General features: G+C 42.5%; 1 protein-coding gene across 6 annotated transcripts in view; it reads right to left on the bottom strand.

The window, feature by feature from the left end:
* Positions 1 to 14,047: 14,047 nt before the first annotated feature.
* Positions 14,048 to 25,231, bottom strand: part of LOC145391500 (CUGBP Elav-like family member 4) — an 884,867-nt gene continuing 873,683 nt past the window's right edge. For all 6 annotated transcript variants that reach the window (XM_080266122.1, XM_080266127.1, XM_080266124.1 and 3 more), the window contains 2 exons: positions 25,050 to 25,203; positions 14,048 to 14,168 (listed from right to left, as the gene is read on the bottom strand). In XM_080266122.1, the coding sequence (XP_080122248.1) occupies positions 25,076 to 25,203 (128 nt within the window). In that variant the 3' untranslated portion in view covers positions 14,048 to 14,168; positions 25,050 to 25,075. The remainder of the gene's footprint in view (positions 14,169 to 25,049; positions 25,204 to 25,231) is intronic.

Raw genomic sequence — 25,231 nt, 5'->3', positions numbered from 1 at the left:
GTGCAGCTGATTATTACCTTTGAATAATGGGTACCCATGAAATTTCTGACAGCCAAATTTGGTTTAGGTGCGGCAGTTGTAAGTTTCTCGGTTACAACCAGATTATTCTAAATCACCACAAAATAACATTTTTAGTGTAATGTTACTAGGTATGTTTTGTATAAGGTGTATGAGTATGCCCAGGACAGACTGATGATGATGTATCATCACAATAAAAAAAATTTTATATAATATTTGCAGTATAGTTCATCCAGTATACAAGGTGCAGGATGAAGTTGGAGAAGGTGGCAAGTGTGTCTGGGTTGACAGTTGAAGGCCTCAGGAGTTGCAGGAGTGAGGTTACAGTAGTTACTGATTTTATAAAAATGATTATATACGAGTGTGTTGTCCCAGATGACTGACTGAGGAGTGTGAGTGTAAATGTGTACAAGGGGAAAGGTGATACCCTGGTAAGGGGAAATTACTGAGGCATAAAACTTTTGGACCAGAAAATGAAGGTAATGGAGAGAGTTCTAGAAGGTATGCTTAGAGAAAGAGTGAATACTGATGAGATGCTGTTTGGGTTTATGACAGGCAAAGGAACCACTGGTACCATATTCATTGTTCAACAGCTTTAGAGGACTGGTTAGTTAGAGTAGTTGGGTGCTCAGACCGAGGTGAGAGTGAATGGAGATCTGAGTGATGAGCTTTCCGTGAATGTTGGTGTGCATCAAGGGTCAGCGTTGAGCCCCTTATTGTTTATCATGGTGCTAGAAACCCTCTCACTAACTTCAGAGATGGACTCCCGTGGAAGATGTATGCCAATGATTTGGGGTTGATTGCAGAGAAGGAAAGGAAGGTGGAGGAAAGATTCAGGAAGTGGAGAGATGGTAAGGGGCACAAGGGCTTGAGGGTAAATGCAGATAAAACAATGGTGATGGTATCTAGGGTTGGTGGCAGTACTGTCTAAAAAGAGGGAGAGTGGCATGTTGGTTTGCCACAAAGGCATGGGAAGTAATTCCATCTTGTGCAGTGTTTGTGATACGTGGGTGCATAAGAAATGTAGTGGATTAGAGTTAGATTGCGAGGTAATGTTGTTTCATGTGTGCAGTGTATTGGGAAGAGTATGTGGATATTGTCAGACATGAAAGGACTGATCTTGCTGGTAAGCCTCTTGAGTACGTGAATGATAATGGTGGAGTGCAGATTTTCATCTTACACTGATAACGAAAACCACTATGACCAAGCAATAACCAAGAGATCACTGAAAGGTTCAGAGTTCTCAATGCATTACAGAGAAAAGGAGGGTAATTTTGTAACATTCATATAATTTATAAAGGTTCCAACACGACTGCATGCACTGGCCTTCGTCACCTAATGGTGGCTCTCCGTGCTGCTCAATCTATGTTAGCCTCCCTATTCAGTCCTTCATCCCTGAGGTCACACTCTATGACCCTGTCCCAGGCTCTTGCAACCCTACCCCTGATGTTCACACTTCTCATCTTCCGCACCAAATTGTCATCCTTCATCTTCTCAACACTCACAAACTATATCAGTCTACCCCTCCTCATCATAACACCAATACCTTCAAGTCCCTTTTTTCTTCTGAACTCTTCATTCTCAGTCCTAGCCCCTGCAGACCTCACGTTCAAAGACACACTACATCCATCTAACCATTGTAATTTCTGTACATTTAAGCCTACAAATATCCTCTTCCTTTACTGCCCAGGTCTTACTACCATAGAGCGTTACACTCCTAACACATGTTGCATACAAAGGTTCCTTAGCAAGGAGGGAGAGCCCTCTCAGTGTCAGGAGAGGCAACAGCTCCCTGAACTTCCTCCAATCACTCTTTACCCTAGCCACAGAGCTACCTCCAGCACATAACATGTCCCTCAATTAGCAAAACTCATCCACACACTCAAGAGACTCTCCAGTACGGTTACTCCTTTCACGCCTAACAATCTCTCCATGCTCTCCCCAACACACCACACAAACAAAACCAGCACTGTTTCATAGCTTCATTTAATACCACCGCATTTCTTATGCACCCACTTATTACAAACATTGCAGAAGTTGGAATTACTTCCCTTACCCTTGTGGTAAACAGCACATGACCACACCCTTTCTACTTTGACAGTACTGCCACCACCCCTAGATATCATCACTTTTGTTTTATCCATGTTTATTTTCAAACCCTTGTCCCCCATTCCATCACTCCATTTCCTAAATCTTTCCTCCACCTCCCTTTCATATTCTCCAATCAGCATAAAATCCCATGGGAGTCCATTTCTGAAGTCACGTGAGAGAGCTTCAAGCACCATGACAAACAATAGGGGGCTTAAAACTGACCCCTGATGCATGCCAACATTCACAGAAAACTTGTCACTCAATTCTCCATTTACTCTCGCCTGGGTGTGAACATCCACGTACATAATCATAACCACTCTATCCAGCCACTCCTCAATCCTAAGCTTTCACATTACCCACTTCACCACCTCCCTAGCAACTCTGTCAAGGGCCATCTCCTTATCAACAAAAACAAAGTACAGCCCCATTTTCTTCCCTATAGATTTCTCCCAAAGCTCTCAGACAATGCATATGGCATCAGTGGTCCCTTTGCCTTGCATAAACCCAAACTGCATCTCAATAATACTGTACTCATATGCAATTTTTCCCTCATATCTACTAGGACTCTACATTACCTTCATTATCTAGGCCAAAATATTATGCTCTTATAATCACCTCTTTTCAGGGCATCACCCTTCTCCTTCAGCATATTTACAGTCACACTCTTCAGCCAGCCATCTCTGACAACACACTATCTATCTGTCTATAGCCAGATGCCATAATCCCAAAAAGGGTGGCCATTTGTCTTGAGTTAGTGGTTTTATGGGGAGGGGCACTAATCCTCCACCAATCTGCTTGTTGACATGTAGGGAACATAAGGAGGTTGGTTATATGGTTACCATCCAGTGTCGTAAATGGTGTCCTGGCTTACAGGAAACCATTAGGCTTGTCACTCAATGTAAAGCCATCTGAAAAGGAATGAAGAGAGGTAAAAAGTGACAGGAAAGATGGGAGAAATAGGACGAGAGGGGGCTGACACTGAAAAAAGAACAATAAGGGTGAGGGATGAAGTGGGCAGCACTACATCAAGAGAGTGGATGATGGTCGCCACCATCTACCATGATAAATTTTATCAAGTCAGTAACCAAACCCACTGCTAAGGCTGTCAACATCTAGTATAAAAAAATAAAAAAAATGCTGGTTATCAATCTACATTTAAATAATGTGACACAAAAGATATATACAGTAATATGGCTGTGAATGGGCTAACTGCGTGACACAACACAAAGATGCATGTCTCAAACCCCAAACAAGCTGCTTGTGGCTCACGTATACTGTGAATAAAACACCAAAACAAAACTGGCACCAATTGGCCAGGACACTTGTTCCACAAGTTGGACAGTCCCGTTATGAAGCAGTGGCACAGGTACTTACAAAAGAATAAATTAATATACAATAGTACAGTGACAATAAAATGTGGTATGCACAAGTACTCACGACAGAAGATTCTGGCAGTACACAAGGCAGGGGTGGCCTTACTGTCCGAAGTTTGGGAAATTGGTAAGATGTTTTCCAGAAAGGAGACAAGACATGCAAGAGGAGACAAGTCACTGATGGCTGTAAGGGCAAGTAATCATGCCTTGTCTATCTATCTATGGGCTGACTCCATAATTCTGTGAGGGGTGACCATTGAGATAGTTGTTTTACGGGGAGAGGCACTAACCTTCCACCAACCCACCTGCTGACACGTAGGGTACACGGATGGGTTGGTTATATGGTTACCATCCAGCACTGTAAATGTTTTCCTGGCTTACAAGAAACCATTAGACTTGCCACTCAATGTAAAGCTGTCTGAAAAGGAGAATGAGTAATAAAAAGTGACAAGAAAGATGGGGAGAAATAGGAAGAGAGGAGGGCAGACACAGAAAAAGAATGATAGTGAAGGAAGATGTAGGAAGCTTTACATCAAGTAAGTGGATGATAGTTATCTAGCACCTTGCCATGTGAAGTAATTTGCAGTAATTGGAAACAAGAAACCTACTAACTCCTGAGTATCTTGAGTCTGGGATGATTCTTGATGTCATCAAATGCCTGGATGGTGTCATTATTTCAACTGTTGTTTTACCCCAGTCTGTCTGGCTGTGCAGACCTGTCAAATGCAGGTACAGTAAGTAGCTGTCTTAAAGGGTTCATCCATAGGATTCCTGCAGTGTCGATTTTGCATCTGTCTTAGTGTGACATGTACTGTGCAGTGCTCCATTATGTAAGTTATGCGTGGGTTTACTCTAATAATGGAAGCATGTGTCATCTGTTTCCACTAAGACAAAATCTAAGCTGGTAACCAAGGAGGGCTGGATGATGTCATGATCTAAGCCTAGCTAAGCTAACTCAATCAACTCTATTTAAGGATACCTGTAATAGGTGGATGTTGGGAGAGGGGCTTGTAGTATAGTGCGCTGATCAAAGTGTTGTATTACTCTGCGCATGAAATGAGTATGCTGGTGTTTCTTCATTGCATTCTTCATTGCTAATGTTGGAACTCCCAGGACCTCCAATTCTGGAGGAGGCAATCAGCCGCATGAGTAAACAAAAATCTGTGGTAGAAGATAAGATGGCACTTGAAATGGTGGAAGCTGCCAGAGAGTTTGAAATGGAGATCACTAAAAAAATATATAATTCAGGTTATATGAGGAAGCAATCAGAAGCATGAGTAAACAAAAAGCTGTGGTAGAAGATAAGGTGATACTTGAGCTGGTGGAAGCTGCTGGAGAGTTTGAAATGGAGATCACAGACACAACTAACAAAATATATAATTATTCCAAAAGTAATAAGAGCAGTTGTACTTATTGTCATTAGTTGTAGGTGGGGGCACTCACCATCCACTCACTTGATGTAGTGCTGCTTTGGGTGTCTGCTCTTTCCTCTCTTCCTCCCTTCATCTTCTGTCTTTCTTTCCTTCATTCTTTCCTCTTCCTTCTGCCTATAGGTGACTTTACATTCCTTCTTTTGTCTTTCTTTCCTTCACTCATTCCTCTTCCTTTTGCCTATGGATGACTCTACACTGAGTGACAAGCCAAATGGTTTCCTGTACACCAGGAAACCATTTACTATGCTGGGTGGTAACCATATAACTAAGTTATGGCACCTAGTGGTTTAATGGGTAATATAGGCACTCCAGTTGGATTTAGCCAGTGTAGGTTTATATCCAAGGCATGCTTGGGGTTTATTGCTCATGTAATGCCACACAGGGATGAGTGAGGCTGGTCACTCTCATCTTAAATGTCAGGACCAACTTGCCTAGCCCCAGGCTCCTAGGCTTCTCATGGGGCAGCATAGGATTGGATGATGGATGGATGGATGGTATTTTTTGTCATCCCCAAAAAAGAAGTGACTTGGACTGTGACAGGAATCAAGCAAACATCATGAGTCAGATGAAAAAAAATAGTTCTCATTGTAAATAAAAGTAGAACAAGAGAAAAAAGTTGATATAGTAATATGGAATCACAGAAGTAATATGGTTTTAGAAAGAAACTACCATATTATTGCAAGTCTCTTTGAGAATGATCACTGAAAGCGTTACTGTATTTAAATCCACAAGGACATGCAAGTGCTTTGTGGATTCTGAGAAAGCATTGGATACTGTAAGACAGGAAGAAATGGTGAACATTATATGTTTCTGGAGGGAGGAATGGATGGTAAAGATATATGACTGTTAACCTGTACTGGAACCAGGCTGCAACTGCGAAGATAATGGAGGACAAGACAGAATGGGTCGAGATATATAAAGAGTAGGACTAGGATATATGCTATCTCCTGATTTATTCTCCATATATGGCACAGTTGTGGATAATTTAGAAGACATGGAAGGAATAGAGACTGGAGGCAGAATGTAAATAACATTAGATACTCAGATGACAAAATTTTGCTGGAAGATTTTGAGAAGTTACAGGCACTGATCTGTAAACTTCATAAGTCTTGCACAAAGAAAGATAAAGGTGAATATCATGAAAACCACAAGTCATGGGAGAGGTAGACAGTTTCAAATATTTGGCCAGTGTTATATAATAAACTCAATTATCTGTCATCACAATATCCGGACCCAACGTTGCTTAACTTCGCTGATCGGACGGGAAGCGGTGTACTCAACGTGGTATGGCCGTTGGCAACATTGGGTCTGGTTAGTACTTGGATGGGTGACCGCCTGGGAACACCAGATGCTGTTGGCATCCCTACGTGTCAAGTGGGGTTGGTGGAGGATTAGTGCCCTTCCCTGTAAAACAATTAACTCTAAGCCCTTGGCTACCCTGTTTAGGATACATGGCGTCTGGCAATGAATGAATGAAAAACACAATATCCCGCCCAATGCAATATCCGACACTGCTGGCATGGCTCTATTATAGCAACATCCAGGGAAATTATGCAATATCCAGTGCCGAAATGGGACATAACCAGTGGTTCTGTGCAATATCTGGCACTGAGGCATATCAACCAGCTCATAATTAGTTGCCAACTGGCGCTGTTTTACAGTACTGTATTACTGTACTGTATCATTATTTTATTGTATTTTATGCTTAGTTATCATCTTTTACTCACTGGAAAGTTTTCAGGATAGAGGGTAACACAATATCTAGTTCAATGCCAAATGTTGAGCCAAAGGGGGGATACCATGCAATATCCATCATTTCATGTTATTCAGTGTAGGGCTTGGCTGAATTACAATGGATAACTGAGGCTTTACTGTACTAGAGGACAGAGACTGTGAAAAGATTATGAGGAGGATTGGATCAGCCAAAACAGCTCCTGGTAAGATGAAAAAGATATAGGGTAGGTGGGGGTGCTCACCATCCACTCACTCAATGTAGTGCTGCTTTGGGTGTCTGCCCTTTCCTCTCTTCCTTCCTTCCTTCCTCTTCTGTCTTTCCTTCATTCTTTCCTCTTCCCTCTCCCTACAAGTGACTTTACACTCCCTCTTCTGTCATTCTTTCCCTCACTCTTTCCTCTTCCCTCTGCCTATGGGTGACTCTACATTGAGTGACAAGCCAAATGGTTTCCTGTACACCAGGAAACCATTTATTATGCTGGGTGGTAACGATATAACCAAATTTTGGCACCTGGTGGTTTAGCGAGTAATTAAGGCACCCCAATCGGACTGAGCCTGTGTAGGTTTATATCCAAGGGATGGTTGGGGTTTATTGCTCATGTAAAGTCACACAGGGATGAGTGAGGCTGGTCACGCATCTTAAATGTCAGAATCAACTTGTCTATCTCCAGGCTCCTATGCTCCTCATGGGGCGGCATAGGATTGGATGATAGATGGATGAATAAAAGCATGAGTATGAACTTAAGAACAAGGCTAATGATATGCCATGTTTTGTACACGAAGCTGTATGGCTGTGAAATGTGGACAATAAAGAGAACTGTGAGCAAAAAGGATTAAGCCAACAAAAATGTGGTTTCTGAGGAGAATGTGAAGATTCTCTTGGGTAGATACAATGACAAATGAGGAAGTTCTGAGGGAAGCAGGAACAGAAAGATTATGAAAATTATCAGGAATAAGCAGTTGAGGTGACTGGGCTAAATACTGAAAGCCAAAGAACTTGAGAGTAACTGCTTGCTTGGAAGAATTGAGAGAACAAGAGCAAGAAGAAACCAGAATGAATTCTGTCAACTTGCTCACAGAGGACCCTGGAAGAGGTTGGAGTGTGGTGGACCTGGTTAGGATGGTTGATGACAGGCAGAGGTGGTGCTCCATCATCGGTGACATAACATCACTGGCCTTTTGGCAAAGGGTAAGGTTAAGTGTTGGAATGTCTGGAGGTGAAGAGTTCTGATATGTTTAGGTGGTGAATGTTTTGTATCGTGTTGCATGGCTGTCTAATAATATTAGAGGTGCTGAGTTAGTTCATGCCACCACACAGAATTGTCTATCTCACGTCAAGACGTTATCAATTTTCAAAGTGTAAGTGAGCTGTGGGAATGGTACTGGTGCAGCCAATGATGATGCACAGAACATTGTTCTGTACAGTCACCAAGGTGTAGTAGGTGTTAGACAGGATGGTGGCCCATGCAAAGGGTAGGGGGGCATAGGACATCACTGATAAGATGTACTATTTGTACAGAAGAGAGAGTTTCTTATTGTTGCCAAAAGTCTGTTCATGTAATAATCTTAAGCACGTTAAGTCGGGGATGCACCACCTCGATGTCTTGTATGTGATCAATGACTGAGTCCAGGGTCATATGTTACTCCAAGTATTTTAGTCAGGTACATTGCTAAGTGTGATGTTAAGGGTGTACCTGTGTTCATGAATGCTGCTGGTGACGAATGTGGTAGTGGACTTCACTGCGACGATCATCAGCCTGTTGTCTTCAACCTCTGCCTGAAGTGTGTTGAGATAATCTTGTTGCAGTGTGCAGGATGTGTCTGCAATGTGGTGTGTGATTATGATAATGTCACCTGCAATTGAGGCAATGTTTGTGGGTGGTTGGGGTGCAATAATATCATGCATAGGCATGGGTTGAAAAGTGTGGATGAAAGATTGGAAACCTGTAGAACTGCACTGGGGAAGTTTCATGTTCATGATGACTTGCCTGGCTACCAGGTAAGTAGTTCGCAAGCCAGCATCTGGCGATGTTCTCCATGTTCATGTTGTAGATCTTGGTGATTAATTTGCATAATGGGATGGCACCAAAGGCTTTACTAATGTCTATTGTTGTAAGAAGTGTACGCTGTGCGAGTCGCACAGAACTGACAGCATTAGATGTGTGTTGTGTGCAGTTGGTTACTAAAGTGTTTGTGGAGTGTAGTGTTCTAAAGCCACATTGTGAGGGTCAAAGGGAAACATGAGGTGTGACTTTCAGGATTAAGAGTTCAAATATACTGGATGGCATGATAAACAGTTATGGGTCTGTACACTGAAGGGTGTGCTGGGTCCCTGTTTGGTTTCAGTGCGGTACAGTACAGTGATAACATACATGCTTCCAGATGTTGGGAATGCTACAATAAACATATACCAGTAAGTAGTTGCTGATGTTTGTGAGGGCCTGGATTCTGTGTGGTCCTAACTGTTTCAGGTATAGGTTGCTGATGATACTAACCTTGTGCATGTAGTTATCTGTTTTCTTGACAATGTTATGTGTCTGTTCAAGGTGAAGGGAGCTATGTTTTGGTCCAATGGAAAAGACTTTCTATAGAGAGAAGATTGTTTTTCTGACTTAGGGTGCACTGGTGTAAGGTAACTTATGTTTGCATACTGGTCCATGAGTAGCATGGTGTTTTATCTGGCTCAAAGCCAGTTCCTAAACTGCCTCCAAAATGAAGAAGTGGAAACCCCTCTTCCTTGATCCATTTCATAAAAACGGTAGTTTTTCTGTATCAGCATTTCTAGCTTACTTATTTGTCTCTTAGCAGGTAATGACTTACCAATTAAATCCAACTTCACCTTTAAGTACCTGTTAAACCTGGCACCCCAGTGCAGACAGTAACAATGACTGAATTAAAAAGCTGTGGGTATATATTAGATCTTTATTTCATTACAAATTAATTAATGTATCACTGTTACAGGGGCAAGAATGCTACACACTCGCAATCGACCCATCGAGGGAGCAGCACTGCAGACTCTCCCTAGCGTGATACTTCCTTGGGACAACACTGGTGGCCGGTTGTAGTCAGGCAACATTTGGGGGGGATTAGAGTATAAGTGAATATAGATTTTTTTTATTTTCTTAAATGAAAATATGGGTGTGCATTTTAACAATCAATGTATATATTTGTGCAATTAGCAACAATTTCAACAAAGGTCTAATTGTCATTGGTATATTTATATTACACCATTCGTGTAATACCCTAATAAAATATATAATTTGTTGCACCGCACCTTGTTTAGAATACATATACTGTAGATCAAAGCTATGTATTATTTAAAATTCAACATTTAGGTATATTTAAAATTAACGAAGCCAGCATGGCGCCTCATCTCAACCCAATTTCTTCCACAGCACAACTACAAATTGAGGATGCTGGGGCTCCTGGTGCCTCCTGACCAGTTATACACAAGATGATGCAGGCAGGATGGCGCCACAGTTCAACTGGAGTGTGTACCACAAGGCCCTGGTGGCTGATCTGCTGGAATAATCACTTACTGGAACTCTGGGCCAGACAACCCTGGCCAGCTGGCCAGGGTGAGGCAGGTGGCTGCCAGTCAGCCTAATGGAGACTGACCATGGCTGCACCCAGGCCAGATCAAGCCTTCTACTCTTAACTATGGCAAATCAGATATAAATTATGCTCCTATCAAACTACTTCAAATGTTTTAACTACTTTTACCATGCTATTAAATTTTCTTGGAAGGAAAAGAATTTGGGGTCTAGAAAATTACATTATAAAAGCTTACAGAGCAGCCATCTTGATGAACAACCATGTAGCTGGGCAGGGGTGTTCCTGCATACTGGAGGGGACCAGGGGCGGACGCTGTGTTAGACACAAGCGGCGCACCCCGCCCAGCCCGGCCCCCGCCCCCGTCACCTCGACCCACCCTCGCTCCTGACTCTGCCCCACCCCCCTACCCCGCAGTGCCCACACCATGGGCCAGGCGGGGCCAGGGTGGCAGAGTGGGTCGGGCGAGGGCAGGGGCAGCGGACGGGAGCAGTGAGGGCAGCAGAAGGGGGCCTGCCGGCTCCTGGCACGGGGTGGGGTCGGTGAAGGCAAGGCGCAAGACGAGAGACCGTGCAGGCAGCCGGTTCCGCCACAGCCAAGGTCACGGACCAGGCAGGGCCGAGAGGGGCGCAACACTGATATGCTGGGGCTGCTACAACACTACCACACTACAGTACACCACCTATTCTTGTCTCTATGGCCATCTTCACAAACACACTCACATCAACTCAACTGATGATGCTATCTTGGGCAGTACAGAGCTTTTCTATACCATCAGTTCACTGTAAAAATTCACTTAAGTAGCAGTTTTTTTTTTTTTTTTTGCCTCCTGATCCCCTCCAAGAATACGAAATATGAATACTTTATATAATATGTGGGCAATTATCGATATCCTTAAAATTCATAGGGGCTAAGTATTAGCAATATATCAAGAGAGTGTATCTAATGGTTGTCAACAGGCCTCATAAACATACTTCAAAAATGGGCAGGAAGTTTGAAACAATACAACATATCACTGAATAATTACATGAATTGACCAAAACACACCTAAGTTGGTCCCCCAAAACGACTAGATTTGATAATGCCTGTAAAACTAACCATTACAGATTACACTCTCCTTTAGGCAATTGTATTAATAAATTATAAGCAATAAATAAATAAATGATAATAAATTATATGCTACGCAGTCTCTAAATGTGATGTACTAAAACTATTTCTTTAAGTATTTTTCTCAATTCTTTGGTGTGGCTACCTCACCAGCCTTAACATTATCCCTCTTAACTCTACGACTGCCATCTTGTTTGCACCCCAAATAATTAACTTTTAGGTGACACAAACTATGAAACTTCTGACTACAACTGACACACAAAAGGCCTGATCTCTGCTAAAACAAGATGCCAGTGTGAGCAAGGCAACGGGTCCTATGTAATATTACAGCGGTGCGGACTTGTAAAAACCCACTGCTTTGGGCGGGAGACTATCACTGCATTAAAAGTGTCCTATCTCTACGTTGCCAGTAAATTTTAACTCTAAGTCTCTCTTTGATACACGTCTATAAATCTAGTCAAATGATATATGTACATGCACATACGTGTATATAAAAGTACATATATATATAATGCAATTACAATCTTGGTATGGCATTCAACTACTTTGTATGTTTGGTTCTGCATCACATACAGGGTATCTGTAATTAATAAATGGTTTCAATAGCTGTTACATGGGAATCAGTCTTTATGGGGAGGCTTCAGTTGTCCACACTTGATGCCATTATATTAAAACACTCCTTGTCTCCTACCCAGAGCAGCCTCGGTCCAACACTGTCCAAACCTGGTGCGTTATGTACACATTGGACTAGATATGCTATGTCAGAGAAACAGCTTCACTCTTTCAGTAAATCATTAATTCTTATTTCCTAGAACCACGAGGGTCATATAACATGTAAATATCTGAAACAAATAAAATATACCTGGTAATGGAGAAATTAGCTCTTGGCACATGTCTGTCAATAGTTCAAAGTTTACAAGGATGATACATCTGTTATCAACCACGAAAGGGAGGGAGGGAGGGATGGGGCGAAGGAAGGGATGGGGGGGGGTAGTAAGTACCCAAAAAGGTGGAGTAAACAATAATAATGACTAGATGGAATGTCTGAGATCATAGATGAAAGATCGCTGCACAAACTGTAATATTAAAAAATAACGAGTACATCTTGACTAGAAAATAATGCCACTTTGATCTGACAAACATACAGATGTCTAAAAATCTAAGCCACAAAGAAATGCACAAATCTTATTAAACCATTGGATACAAATGATTTAAAAATAGATCATGATATAAAATTGACTGGAGATAAGCGTTGGAACCCTTAGTCTAGCGAATTATCCACTGTACATATGATCAAATGCAGGGTCAGTAGTCCTACCTTGTTACCTTCAGCATATTTACAATGTGTCTTTATGAGACTTCCTCTATACTTGAAGCTATCTAGCGCTTTAATCTAGGTATCTATAGGCATCTACAGGTATAGAGAAGCTAATGCTCTAGTTTGACACTAGACTAGGGCCTCCCAACCCTCCGAGGCCATCACTTGGGTTGTCCGACCGTGGAGCCGGGAGGGGCCTCAGCGACCGGCCGGCGGGTGGGGCCACCCCGCCCCGCCCCGCCCGGCCCGCCCAACCACATGGGTGGCGGGAGAAGCACCATCAACTATCAGGTAAGATGACTGAGCCAGAGCGGCGGCATGAGGCGACGACACATGCAACACTTAGTACCCTGAAGGAGCAACCCGTGAGCCAAGGGTCAGGACACATCCCACACTGGGGACCCGGGGCACCAGGGCACACCTGGGATACCTGGGCACACCTGGGATACCAGGACAACCTGGGACACCGGGGCAAACTGGGGTGCACCTGGGTCACCGGGACACACCTGGATCACTGGGCAGACCTGGGTCACCAAGGCACACACTGGGGCACACCTGGGACACAGGGGCACACCAGGGATACCTGGCCATCCGGGACACAACTGGGATACCTGGCCACTTCAGAACACAGCTGAGGCACCTGGCTACCCAGGAAACAGCTGGCACTCCTGGCCACCCAGAAAACAGCCAGGTCACCCAGGACACAGCTGGGGCATCCAGGACACAGCTGCTACACCGGCTCAATTACACTACGAGTCTTAACAATATGATATAGTTGAAATATTATGATACGTAATATAACTTTAACAGAAGGCTTATTAATATTAAAAATATTGTTTACATATTCTCAGTAATAACATGGCTATCAACATGTGCAGTGGAGGACACTCCACTGCCTGGTCTGTCTCTCTCTCTCTCTCTCATTTTTATTTATTTATTTTTTTTAAATATTTTGTGCCCTGGCGTGAGCGCAGTACAACGTATATACAAATTGTGCACACAGCAGCACGGGCCTCAAGCATGGGTTTTCAAAACCACTTGTCACTTCTTTAAAAAAAAAAGAAAAAAAAAGCTAAGCAATCTGTTGTCCTAGTTCTTGTCCAAGGCCAGCCTGAGGCCCGGCTCCCGTTACACTCACAAGCTCCTGGACCTGGGGTAGCACTGTAGGCTCATGTCAAGGTCAGTGGAGGAGGTCACAGTCTCTAACACCTTATTCCTTATGAGATGAGTCTTACTCACCTCCCTTTATCTAATGAAGCGACAATTCTCCAAACTATACATCTCACGAAGTGACAAGTGTCTCACCCTTCTCCACCTTACAAATGACAGCCCTTCATACCTCTCTATATCTTTCACCTACAGCTTCTCTTGCCTCAGTGAAATGACAGTCCCTTGCAACTGTACAATAATGTCACAGTGACACAGTCTCACCTTTCTATACTTAATAACTAGCATTGGATTCCTAATACTTGATATAAATGTCACATTCAAACTATAATTAACGTGCAGTCGTCATCTTCTCTGCGTCCTCCTCACTTTCCACTGTAAGAAATTTCAAGTGTTAGAGGAATGATCCAGGATAAATTATCTAAAACTATGTATATAAAATACAGGTGAAACAATTAACCCACAGTACATATAACCTTTTATTTGAATACTGGATTAAAAAACAGGGATGTGTCATAATATCTGCATGGATGTAATAAGAGATGCAAGGCAAGGTAGTGGATGTCCTTAGTGAGAGAGGGTGGAGTAAAAAAAAAAAAGTGTGTGTGTGTGTGTGTGTGTGTGTGTGTGTGTGTGTGTGTGTAATTCACCGGGTCGGTCAGAATCACCTGATGGTCTAGATCGTCAGCTTTTACCCTCCCGGAAGGGAGCTGAGAGCTCATATAGTCCGATCTAAGGGCAAGGCTGTGACCTTCACACATGTGTGTGTGTGTGTGTGTGTGTGTGTGTGTAACATACAGCAATCAACCCTCAAACAGCAGAAGAATATTCGTAAGGAGGTTGTCTTAGGTTTTATATTTTTGTATTCTTTCTACAGCCAACAAGCAAGCAGCAGCAATAAAACTGGATTCTGCCATGCCATAAATCAATTTTCTGTCATCACAAAGTTGTGACTGGATTTTTCCAAGGATGCATTACTACAGTATTTGCTCATTTTGGTCAATACCTGTCACCACTTCTCATTGTGGTATGACACAGTTGGCAGGGGATGTGGGTGGGAGGTCATTGAGAATTAGGGTCTAGCAATGCACTACTGTCTTGTTGCTGTGAACCCCACTGGGAACTAGATCATATCAGTGTACAGCATGCAGATGAAGTGATTTTCTATACAGTATTACCTTTCTACTAAGGGGCAAATTTCTCAGATGACAGAATATGTATCACTCTTGCTGTGTAACTGTTCATAAATGTTCATAACAATACTGTACACAGCAAAGTAACGAGGTTTGTCAATGAAAAAAATTAACTTTTCAAAAAACAAATTTATTGCTTTATTTACAGCTTAATCAAACTTGTCTCCTTCATAATACTTCCCTCCTGTTCATATAACATTCCCAACATTTTTTCTAGTTCTGGAAGGATGATGTCTTGGAATGTGTGATCAGGGATGGTGCGGAGTTTCAGTTACAAATTTTCTTCTAACTCTCGGATTGTCTGAAATGGGCCAACTTTCAGAGTACATTTCAATTAACCCTTTGACTTACCAATGACAACCTGGGTCGTCATGCATTTCTCAACCTCTGACGTCAGTATGACGACTTTGCCCGTCATCCAAAGTAATCTCTAAAGAAATATTTAAGGAGTCGACATTTTTGTTGGATGACGGGCAAAAGTGGGTGGAACTAAGCCTGTCACAGCTGGTGCATGAGTGCTCACTTGGTTTGCTTGGCTCAGTGTGGTGTGAGGTTCCTCACAGGTAGGATGTACACCTCTTGACCTCCTGCTGAACACTTATGCTTCTTTTTTTCGTGAATATATGCTGCATTATTAATTAAGAAAATACAACAAATAATACATTATTGGAAAGGAAATTTATTCTGCTACATACTGAAGCAAAAACTATTATTACTTCTTGAATGTTTTTTTTTTGGCAAATATTTTTTTAATGGACAGTGTAAAACTTAACATGTCAGCTAAATTCTGCTCACAAATTTTGCATTGTATTTTGTATATATTGTCTTTTTGGACAATGTACAACAAAGCAAAGCTCTTCATCTTCAAAATGAGACCAAAATGGCCTTTCTATGATGAATAGTAACTTTTCTACGAGCGTTAGAAGTAAAATATCTCTACGCGACTGGTCTGAAAGCTCTTGAGCGAGAGTTACGTGCACAGCCAAAATTTACGCTCCTCCCTTCACGGGATAGGGTTAAGAGAACAAAATGTTTGTATGGGCCAAATATGGAGATAAGGGTGGCTGGGGGATGACAATCGTCTCGCGATTCATCAAAAATTCACGGATAAGGTGCAACGTGTGAGGGAGTGCATTGCCATGGTGCAGCATCCAGGTTTTGTTTGTCCACACCTCAGCCTCTTCCTTCACACTGCCTCCTTAAAATGCCTCAGGATATCCAAGTAAAACTTTTCATCGACTGTCTGGTCATTTGGAACAAACTCATGATAAACGATGTCAGTCCAATCAAAACAGACATTCAACATCACCTTTGCAATTAAGAGATGCTGATGTGCTTCTTTTGGTTGGGGTGGTGATTTTCCAACCCACTGTGACCAGCATTTTTGTTTTGACATCGTAGCCGTACACCCTTGGTTCATCACCTGTTATAACATTTTTCAGAGTCTTCATCAGCAGTCAAACAGACAACTGACTGACTGTGACACAGTACTCTTTTTGCTCATCGGTCAACAAATATAGCATAAATTCTGTGGAAACACCATGAGTCTTCAGTTTTCAGTTAAAATCGTGTGGCTCGAACTTTTACAGATGACTACTCCTTCGGAAACTTCGTGGACAGTCAGGTGACAATTTTCACGGATCACAGCATGCACTTTTTAACCGTGATCATTGTTTGTTGACATGGAGGGCTGTCCAGATTTGGGATCGTCTTCGGTGGATGTTCTTCCTGATTTGAACCACTGGAGCCATTTGTGAGTTTGTGTATGGCTCACAGTCCTCCCCATACCCTGCTGAAACATTTGAAATGTCTCCGTAAAAGTTTTTCCCAATATGAACAAAGTTTCTCACAAATACGTTGCTCTTCAAGATCCTTCACTGTTCGACTTGCAACAAATTGCTAAGTGCACTAAACCCATGTTTGCTTAAAAGCGAGTACCTCAATGACAAAGTGATGTGGCATGATGTGGCTATTGTGTTAGGCTAAAGCTCAATGCCATCATTACATGGTGCTCCCATCATGATCGCGCTACACTGATTAGTTGGTTTGCTAATTAAAAAGTTCAATTTTTTGGGGGGGCACATCTCACACAAATTTTGTGCATTTAACCATGAGCATCAACAGATCCAAAAACTGTCTGGATCTTCATGATACACTGATACTATATTGCTTCTTCAAAGATGACACTGTACAGTAGACCACCGCATTAGCAGACCTTGGCGGACCAGATACTGGATTTAATAGACACTTTGAAGGCCCTCAGACAAATAGTCAGACATACCGGATACCATCCGTTAATAAGAATATATCGCAGACCTTCCGGACAACTCTGAATCCACTGGACACTATCTGTTACATGGGGTGTGTGATGCAGGCCTACCGGATCGCTCCCCATGTGCAGTGAGACTCAGAATGCAGTTACCAACTCTGGTGGCAGTTTTTCCCACCCACTTGGGCTTGGCTGGTGTGGAGCAGGAAGGAGGTGGTGGCATGTCAAACTATTTTTGGGCTACTTCCAGTAGGCATGGCTGGAACCAGGGGCTATGGACACACTGTACCACATGTGGTCGGCTTCAGTCTTGCTGCGTCTTTCACTGCATCAATATCTTCATCTGCGCATCACACATCTCTCACGTGTGGCAAATATTTTCCCATAGTGATTGTAAAAAATGGCTTATAAGGAATCTCCAAGCACCTCCTCTACTGAAAATGCAAAGAGGAGGATTATGACCGTTACAGAGAAGATGGAAGTCACTGATGTGTATGAGGAAGGCATGAGCAGGGGCAACCTCATTTCCAAGTACAGTATGGCCTTAAGAGGCAACTCTGTATGGCATCCTGAAGGCAAATGACAAAACAAAAGAGGTAATGAAAAAAATGCAAAGTGGGAGGAAGGGGTAAAGGATGTGTCCAGGACCAGGAAACTGCCCAACAAGAAACACAATAGAAGAAGTGTGTATAAGTTGTACGTGTAGGAACAAGCTGAGGGTGTCCTGTATGTGGCCTGGACATTCAACACACAACACAGAGGCTTGCTACTCACCCTGAGTTGAAGATTTCAAGTGTCGTGATGGCTGGGTGTGGAGGTTCAAGAGGCACCATGGTACTGTTAGCATGGCCAATGTAGAGACACTCAGTGCTGATGTTGACATGGAGCAAATTGTCCAGCATCTTTGGGAGCTGATGGAGGAACAGGGCCTGGATGAGTTCCAAATTTACAATGCTGATGACACTGGGCTCCTCTGGCATGCTCTCCCACAAAATACCCTGGGCTTCCAAGAATATTGGCAGCACTCCAGAGCGTTAAGACAACGAACAAGCATTTCTCCATTCTGGCCTGTGCCAATGCGGATAACTCTCAGTGCCTACAGCCAGTCATAGTAGGCAAGAGCAAGTGACCCAAGTCACTCAAGAACTTCATGGCCAAGCTTCCTGTAGAGCACCATGGAAACAAGTCTGCCTGGCTTACCCATGATATCATTCATGACTGGCTACACCACAGCTTCAACCTTTACATATGGTAGCACAAAAAAAGGTATGGCATCAGTCCTGATGACACAAAGACAGTGCTGCTGTTTGATAATGTACCAGCCCACCCTTCCTTCACTGTAGGAAGAATGGACAAATCAAGACTTTGTTCCTGCCAGCCAACACCACTGCCTTTATCCAGCCCATGGGCCAAGGAGGTACTGAGAGTGCAAAAAAGCACTGCGGAAACCTCTACCTGCACCGGTGCCTCATTGTGACTGTGGATGGGATGGACCAAGACGACTATGAGAAAATAAGAGGCAAAGAAACTCTGCACAACCTCAAGAAATACACCATCAAGCATGCCATCTTCAACTGGGCCAGGGCATGGAAGAAAGTGTCTCTGGCCAAGTTCAAAAATGGGTGGTGCAAACTCCTCAGAGCCCCCAAAACTCCAGCACCACTGTATCATTTGGAGGGGTCTAACCCACTGAGAATGGCAGAAATGGTAGCTGCTGCAAGGCAGGAGAACCTTGCTGAGGAGGAGCTGCAAGAGTGCTGGTGTGCTTGGCTACCATCACCAGACAGGAGACTGGCTGAACTACAAAAAAAAAAAAAAAAAAAAAAAAAAAAAAAGAGGAGGAGGAGGAAGAGGAAAAGAAGGAGGAGGAGGAGGAGGAAGAGGAGAAGGGAGGAGGAGGAGGAGGAGGAGAAGAGAGGAGGAGGAGGAGGAGGAGGACCTGAACTGTCTATGGCTGCCACCAGTGATGTTGCAGGCACTATCCTGACCGTGATGGACAAAGTTGGGGGACACCTGGCTCCGCATTATGAAGTCATTGGCTCATCAGGCTGGAGCTAATGCAGCTGCAGCAACCACGGAAGATCCAGGCTAAGGTCTCTCAGTTTATCAAACCTGTGCCCCTTCCTGGTGTCGAGGTTCTGCACAGAGTCAGAGACCAATGTGTCTGTAGCATCAACATCCAAAGCCAGCCTCAACTTGACCTCCGGATCCAACCGTACTGCCTCCAGGTCCCTAACACCTTGCACATCAGGGCTGTCTATATCAGATGTGACACAAGAGCCACCGGAAACCATCTTTGCTGGCAGTGATGATGAATGACAGTTAACTCTGTCTATAGCATGTGAGAAGGGTGGGAGTGGAAGCATTGTACATCCATCCATAAAGGTACAGTGTACAATATAGGAGTTTCCTACCCTTTTTACTCCCAACCTGGTCCTCTCCCTATCATGACTGCTGTGTTGTTGTAACAGACTACAGTACAGTCGCAATTTAAGACAAAGGGAAGCAATGATCTTACAATAACAAGAGCACTTCATTTCTCCCTTAATTAATCCATAACAAGGTAAGATCCTCAACTGCATGGGATAAACTGAGTGAGAAGTGGGTGCATTTAGTTATTAGATTTCCAGATGACTGTGGCTAATTACAACTTGTGCTTGTGCTTTTGTCAGTTAATATTAGGTTCCTTGACCTGAGCCGACCCGCTTGATCCATGTCCCATACCTGCTGCTGCCTGCCTCAGTTGCTGTGTTGATGTCACTGTGTTTAAAAGCATTTGTTTATTTCCTTGTTCCTCACTTCACGTGAGAACTATGAGCACACAGTTCCAAACTAACTAAATCCATCCCGTCCGGGTGACAGATATACATGTCTTTCCGGGGCCGTCCGGGGGTCATATATACATGATCTAGTGTTTTGTAGTATTATTGTTATTGTATTATTGTTATTACGATTATGGCATTATATTATATTATACAATACTATAATATTATATTATAGTTTTAGCTGAGAAATTATGGTTTAAATAAAGGTGATTTTTAAGAAAAACACCTGCTGGCGGTTTGGGTGGTGAAAACAACCCCTGGACGTAATGGGTTAAGTAATGCCTAAGCACCCTGAAAATGTTAAGAACACCAGAAATGCATTTATTCCCAAGGAAAAAGTAAAATTGTTGGACAAAGTGGCATGTGCTGTGGGAACTTAATGTGAACAAGAATAACATTCAGACAATCAGATAAAATGAGTCAAGTGTGCCTATGATGTGGATAGTTTTGTTGATGGAGAGTAATAAAATATTAAAATTATAATGATAAGGGAGAAGTACAATTCATGTTTTCGCATTCAGTGCAATGAGTGCGGAAAGGGCTTTGTGACTGATCTTTGTTAAGAACTAATGGACTCGGGGCTTGAAAATTTGGCTCTAACGGTATGTGAATAGTTTACGTGTTGACAACGGACTCAGGGCTAGAAAATTTGGCTCTTACGGTATGTGAATAGTCTACATGTTGACGTAAAGTTAGTTAAGATAATGATGTGAATTCCGTTCTTGTGAATTATACTATCATACAAATTATACTGCTTGGCTGACATATTATTCATGATTCCTGCATTCGTGTGTACCACAGAGGTTGCATGCAGTCATTCCATGATGATGATTTCAATGTATTTTACTTGATTGTTGATGACTATTGATACTTTCAAGAATAGTTTCACTTTTTTTTTTTTTTTTTTTTTTGTGGCAAAAGTAATTCTTGGCAAAATATACATGATGCTGGGTGGTGACTTTTTCACAGACTGACCATGGGAAATTTTTGCCTGACTGATGTTGGGGGGCTTTCATGGTTAGTTAGTGGCAATTTTAGGTGGTTAAAATTATGGAGGGTCTTTGGGGGTAAAACCTCTCAGTTAGGTAAGGTTAGGATGCAATGAAGTGTCCAGTCAGCGAGATCCTACTTAAACATGCTGCAGCATGCATCTAAAGCAGAAATATTGATAATAAATGAGTTTTATACTGTATATTAAAGGAAAAATATACGGTTAGTGAGTTATTAAAAAACGATAATGATGCTGAAGCAGTAAAATTCATATTTTCATGTTTAGTGCAAAATATGAAAGGAACTTCGTAACAGATTTTTAAAAAATGAACTAATGAACCGGGCTAAAAAATTCGGCTCTTATGGTCTGCGAAGACGTGCTGACATAAGAAGTTAGGTATGATAATTATGTGAATTTAGTTCTTTTGAATTAAATTATCATGCAAATTATACTGCTTGGCTGACTTGTTTATTATTAAGGATTCTGCATGCATGTTTATCAGGGAAGTTGTATGCAATCACTCCATGCTGATGATTACAGTATAATTTTCCCTTTATTTACATGAGTAATGATATCTCCAAAATTAGTTTTGTACTGTGTGTGTGTGTGTGTGTGTGTGTGTGTGTGTGTGTGTGTGTGTGTGTGTGTGTGTGTGTGTGTGTTTTATGACAATACACCAAAAGTAATTCTAAGCAAAATATGCATGATGCTGGGTTGTGATTTTTCACGTGGTTAAAAGTTTTTGCCTGGCTGGTACTGGGGGCTTTCAAGGTTAGGCTTGTAATGGGGTCTATAAAAGCCTGTGTTGCTTAGAGGCAAAAGGTAACTTCAGTAAGTCAATGATGTTGTTGGTTAACTGACAGCGTCCTAGTCCTTACACCTCGGGGATGTGCTGTCCGGTGTGGTCTGCAGCGTCACCAGTGGTGGCCTCCAATGCTATGCTATCATGTGTTTGAAACGGACCAAATTAATCACCACAGGGAGAAAAGAGTGATGTAATGGGGTCTACAAAAGCCTGCATTGCTTAGAGGCAAAGCGGGGAGCCTTTCTTTGGCTCAGTAGTAACGTGCGCACGTATGAAGCGCGAGGGCCTGAGATCGAATCTCAGTCAGACCAGTGTGATTAATTTGTTAAATTTCAGCTTGGTCATTACAGGTTCAGTGGCAATCATTGGTGGTTAAAATTATGGGGAGCATTGGGGGGCAAAATTTCTTAGTTAGGTTACGATGCACTAATGTGCCCAGTCAGCAAGACTGTATGTAAACACACTGCTCCAGGAGTCTTAAGGCAGACATATTTGTGGTAACCCATCTTTATTTACATTTTTAAAGAAAAATATGGGGCTTCCAGAACCTTAATCCTCTATTTTACATGCAAATATATGTCACATTTTAGCACAAATTTGATTCTGCATGAGGTTCTGCATAACCTATCTCGTGTTGTATGAAACCCGTACTGTACAGTGGTACTGTACATGTACTGGTCACGAAGATGTGCTACGACATGAGTGTGAAATTATGGGCCAGGTCAGTGTAAAATGGGTATAATTTTCATTTTTTGTACTAGAATATGCTATTTTACTCCTTTATTTTCCAATAAGTGCTTGAACTCCCTCTTAAGGGGGGGAAGGGACCACTGGATATACCGGATTATCAGTTTTACTGGATCAAGCTTCCCCCAATTGGTCCTGTATAGTTTACTGTATTTCTATAAAATGCTTGAAGACATTTTTGCATATATTACTGCTGATAGTAATCTCCAAGAAAACTTTGTCAATTGAGGAAGAATACAATTTCATCATTTTACTCTGTATAAACACAATAATTTCTTAAAATGTCATGAGGAACTGTAGGTATACCGGTATGCTATTTTGGCAGGGACATGTAGATGGATATGGTGGTGTGGGTGTGCTGGTTGAGGAAAAATGGGTGGGACGTGTCATGAATGTAATGAGGGCAAATGAAAGGATTATAACTGTGAAATTATTGTTCAGTAAACTCATTTCATTTACACTGGCATGTATCTGATGGAAAAGGGAGGTGTACTTTGTTTAGTTGATTTGGAGAAGGCCTTTGACAGAGTCCCTGGGGAGGTGGTGAAGCGGACAATGAGAAACCTTGGGATTGAGGAGTAGCTGGTAAGAGTGGTTATGGCTATGTATGTGGGTGCTCACATCCAGGTGAGAGTGAATGGAGAGAGTGATGATTTTTCTGGGAATGTTGGGGTGCAATAGGGGTCAGTCTTGAGCCCCTTATTGTTTATCATGGTGCTTGAAGCCTTCTCGCATGACTTCAGATCGCATGGAAGATGGTGTATGCCGATGACCTGGTGAAGACTGCAGAGAATGAAAGAATGGTGGAGGAAAGATTAAGGAAATGGAGAGACAGAATAAAGCACAAGGGTTTGAAAGTAAAAGCAGAAAAAAAAAAAAGTGATGATATTTAGGGCTGGTGGCAGTACTGTCAAAGCATGGGGGCAGTGGCCATATGCAGTTTGTCAAAAGGGTGCAAGAAGTTATCTCCATCTTAGGCAGTATTTGTGATAAGTGGGAGCATAAAAGATGTAGTGGTATTAGAGGCAGACTGTGAGATAATGCTGATTTCATGTGTGTAGTGTATCGGAGAGAACATATAGAGATTGTCAGGCATAAATGGAGTGATTAAGTTGGCGAGTCTCTTACGAGTGTGGAAAGTTTTATTATTTAGGAGACGTTCTGTGCTGGAGGTGGGGCTGGAGGTAGCTCTGTGGCTTGGGTAAGGAGTAGATGGATGAAGTTCGAGGAGCTGTTGCCTCTCCCGCAACTGACAGGGCTCTCCCTCTGTGCTAAGGTATCTTTGTATGCAGCATGTGTTAGGAGTGTAATGCTGTATGATAGTGAGACCTGGGCAGTAATGGAACAGGATACTCACTGGCTCAAACACACAGAAATGACAATGATCAGATGGATGTGTAGTGTGTCCTTGAATGCAGCCTGAGGAAGCCAGGTTGATGACTGAAGGACTGAGAAGATGGATGAGACTGGAGAGAATTGATAGCTGAGATGAAGATGGGTAGACTGAGATGGTTTGGGCATGTGGAGAGGATGGAGGAGGACAAATGGGTGAAGAAAGTAAGAATTGTGAATCAGGGGCAGGGTTGCGGAAGACAAACCTAAAATGATCTGGGACAAGGTTACAGAATTTGACCCCAGGGATAAGGGACTGAACAGTATGGCTGCCAGAGATTAAGCAGCATGGAGAGCTGCCAACAGGTGACCAAGGACAACATATGCAAGCATGCTGGAGCCTTTAAAATTGATATGATATGATACAAAGATTTGCTATACAAGAAAAATACATTATTAGATTTTGTGAGATGAGTCAGGCTGGTTAGATTTACTTTGCCAGTTATGTTTTTACCTAAACCTTTCAAAAACCCTATCAAATGCTCAAATACAAAGCAATGCAGAACAAGTGTTGCCCTTAAAGGGCCATTAATCCACTATCCCCACTTCATTTCATCTCTGGTGAGGAAAGCAAAACAGGCAGTCCTGAATGATGAAGCTGGTGCAAGTCCAGGATGAGCCAAGCCAGTGGACCAGCTGATGCATCTAATTAATCAAACTCATGCTGTTGTCTCAGTTTATGAAATATTGCTGTTTATTTATTTTCACTTTTATAAAAGGCCTGCAGATAACGTTACAGCATTTCTTTCCTTGATTTAGGGCTGTGTTGAGATGTATTCCTCACTTGCACTATGCCTGTATGTGGTGGCAGTGTTGAGGAATGACAATCCTTCCTAAAGGTGTTTTCAAGACCTAAACAGAGAATAACTAGGTGTCTGACTGTAGAAATACATTTTTTTCCAAAAGCTGACGTTAAACTTTCCAAGTATTGATACGAACCTCTTTAACTGCAGATGTTAAACTACAGAATATTTCAAACACATTAGTATTCTCTAGTCTACAACTGCAATACTAAATATTGTACCTTCCCTTACCTGGCCTCCCCTACAAGGTGCGGGGGTTAGTAAGGTCTGTTGGCATCCTTGGGCCGCTTGAGCTGTACCTTTAGGCGCTTCATGCCAATCTGGAAGCCGTTCATTGCCTGGATGGCAGCTTGGGCTGAGGTTGGATTATCGAAGCTCACAAAACCTGGAAAACAATAAAAGGAATGTAAAGA

The sequence above is a fragment of the Coenobita brevimanus genome, chromosome 18 (assembly GCF_032717465.1).
Source record: "Coenobita brevimanus isolate Jiangsu-jjx chromosome 18, ASM3271746v2, whole genome shotgun sequence".
Lineage (NCBI taxonomy): Eukaryota > Metazoa > Arthropoda > Malacostraca > Decapoda > Coenobitidae > Coenobita > Coenobita brevimanus.
The sequence above is the reverse complement of the archived record's forward strand: the minus strand, read 5'-3'. Positions and strand labels throughout refer to the sequence as shown.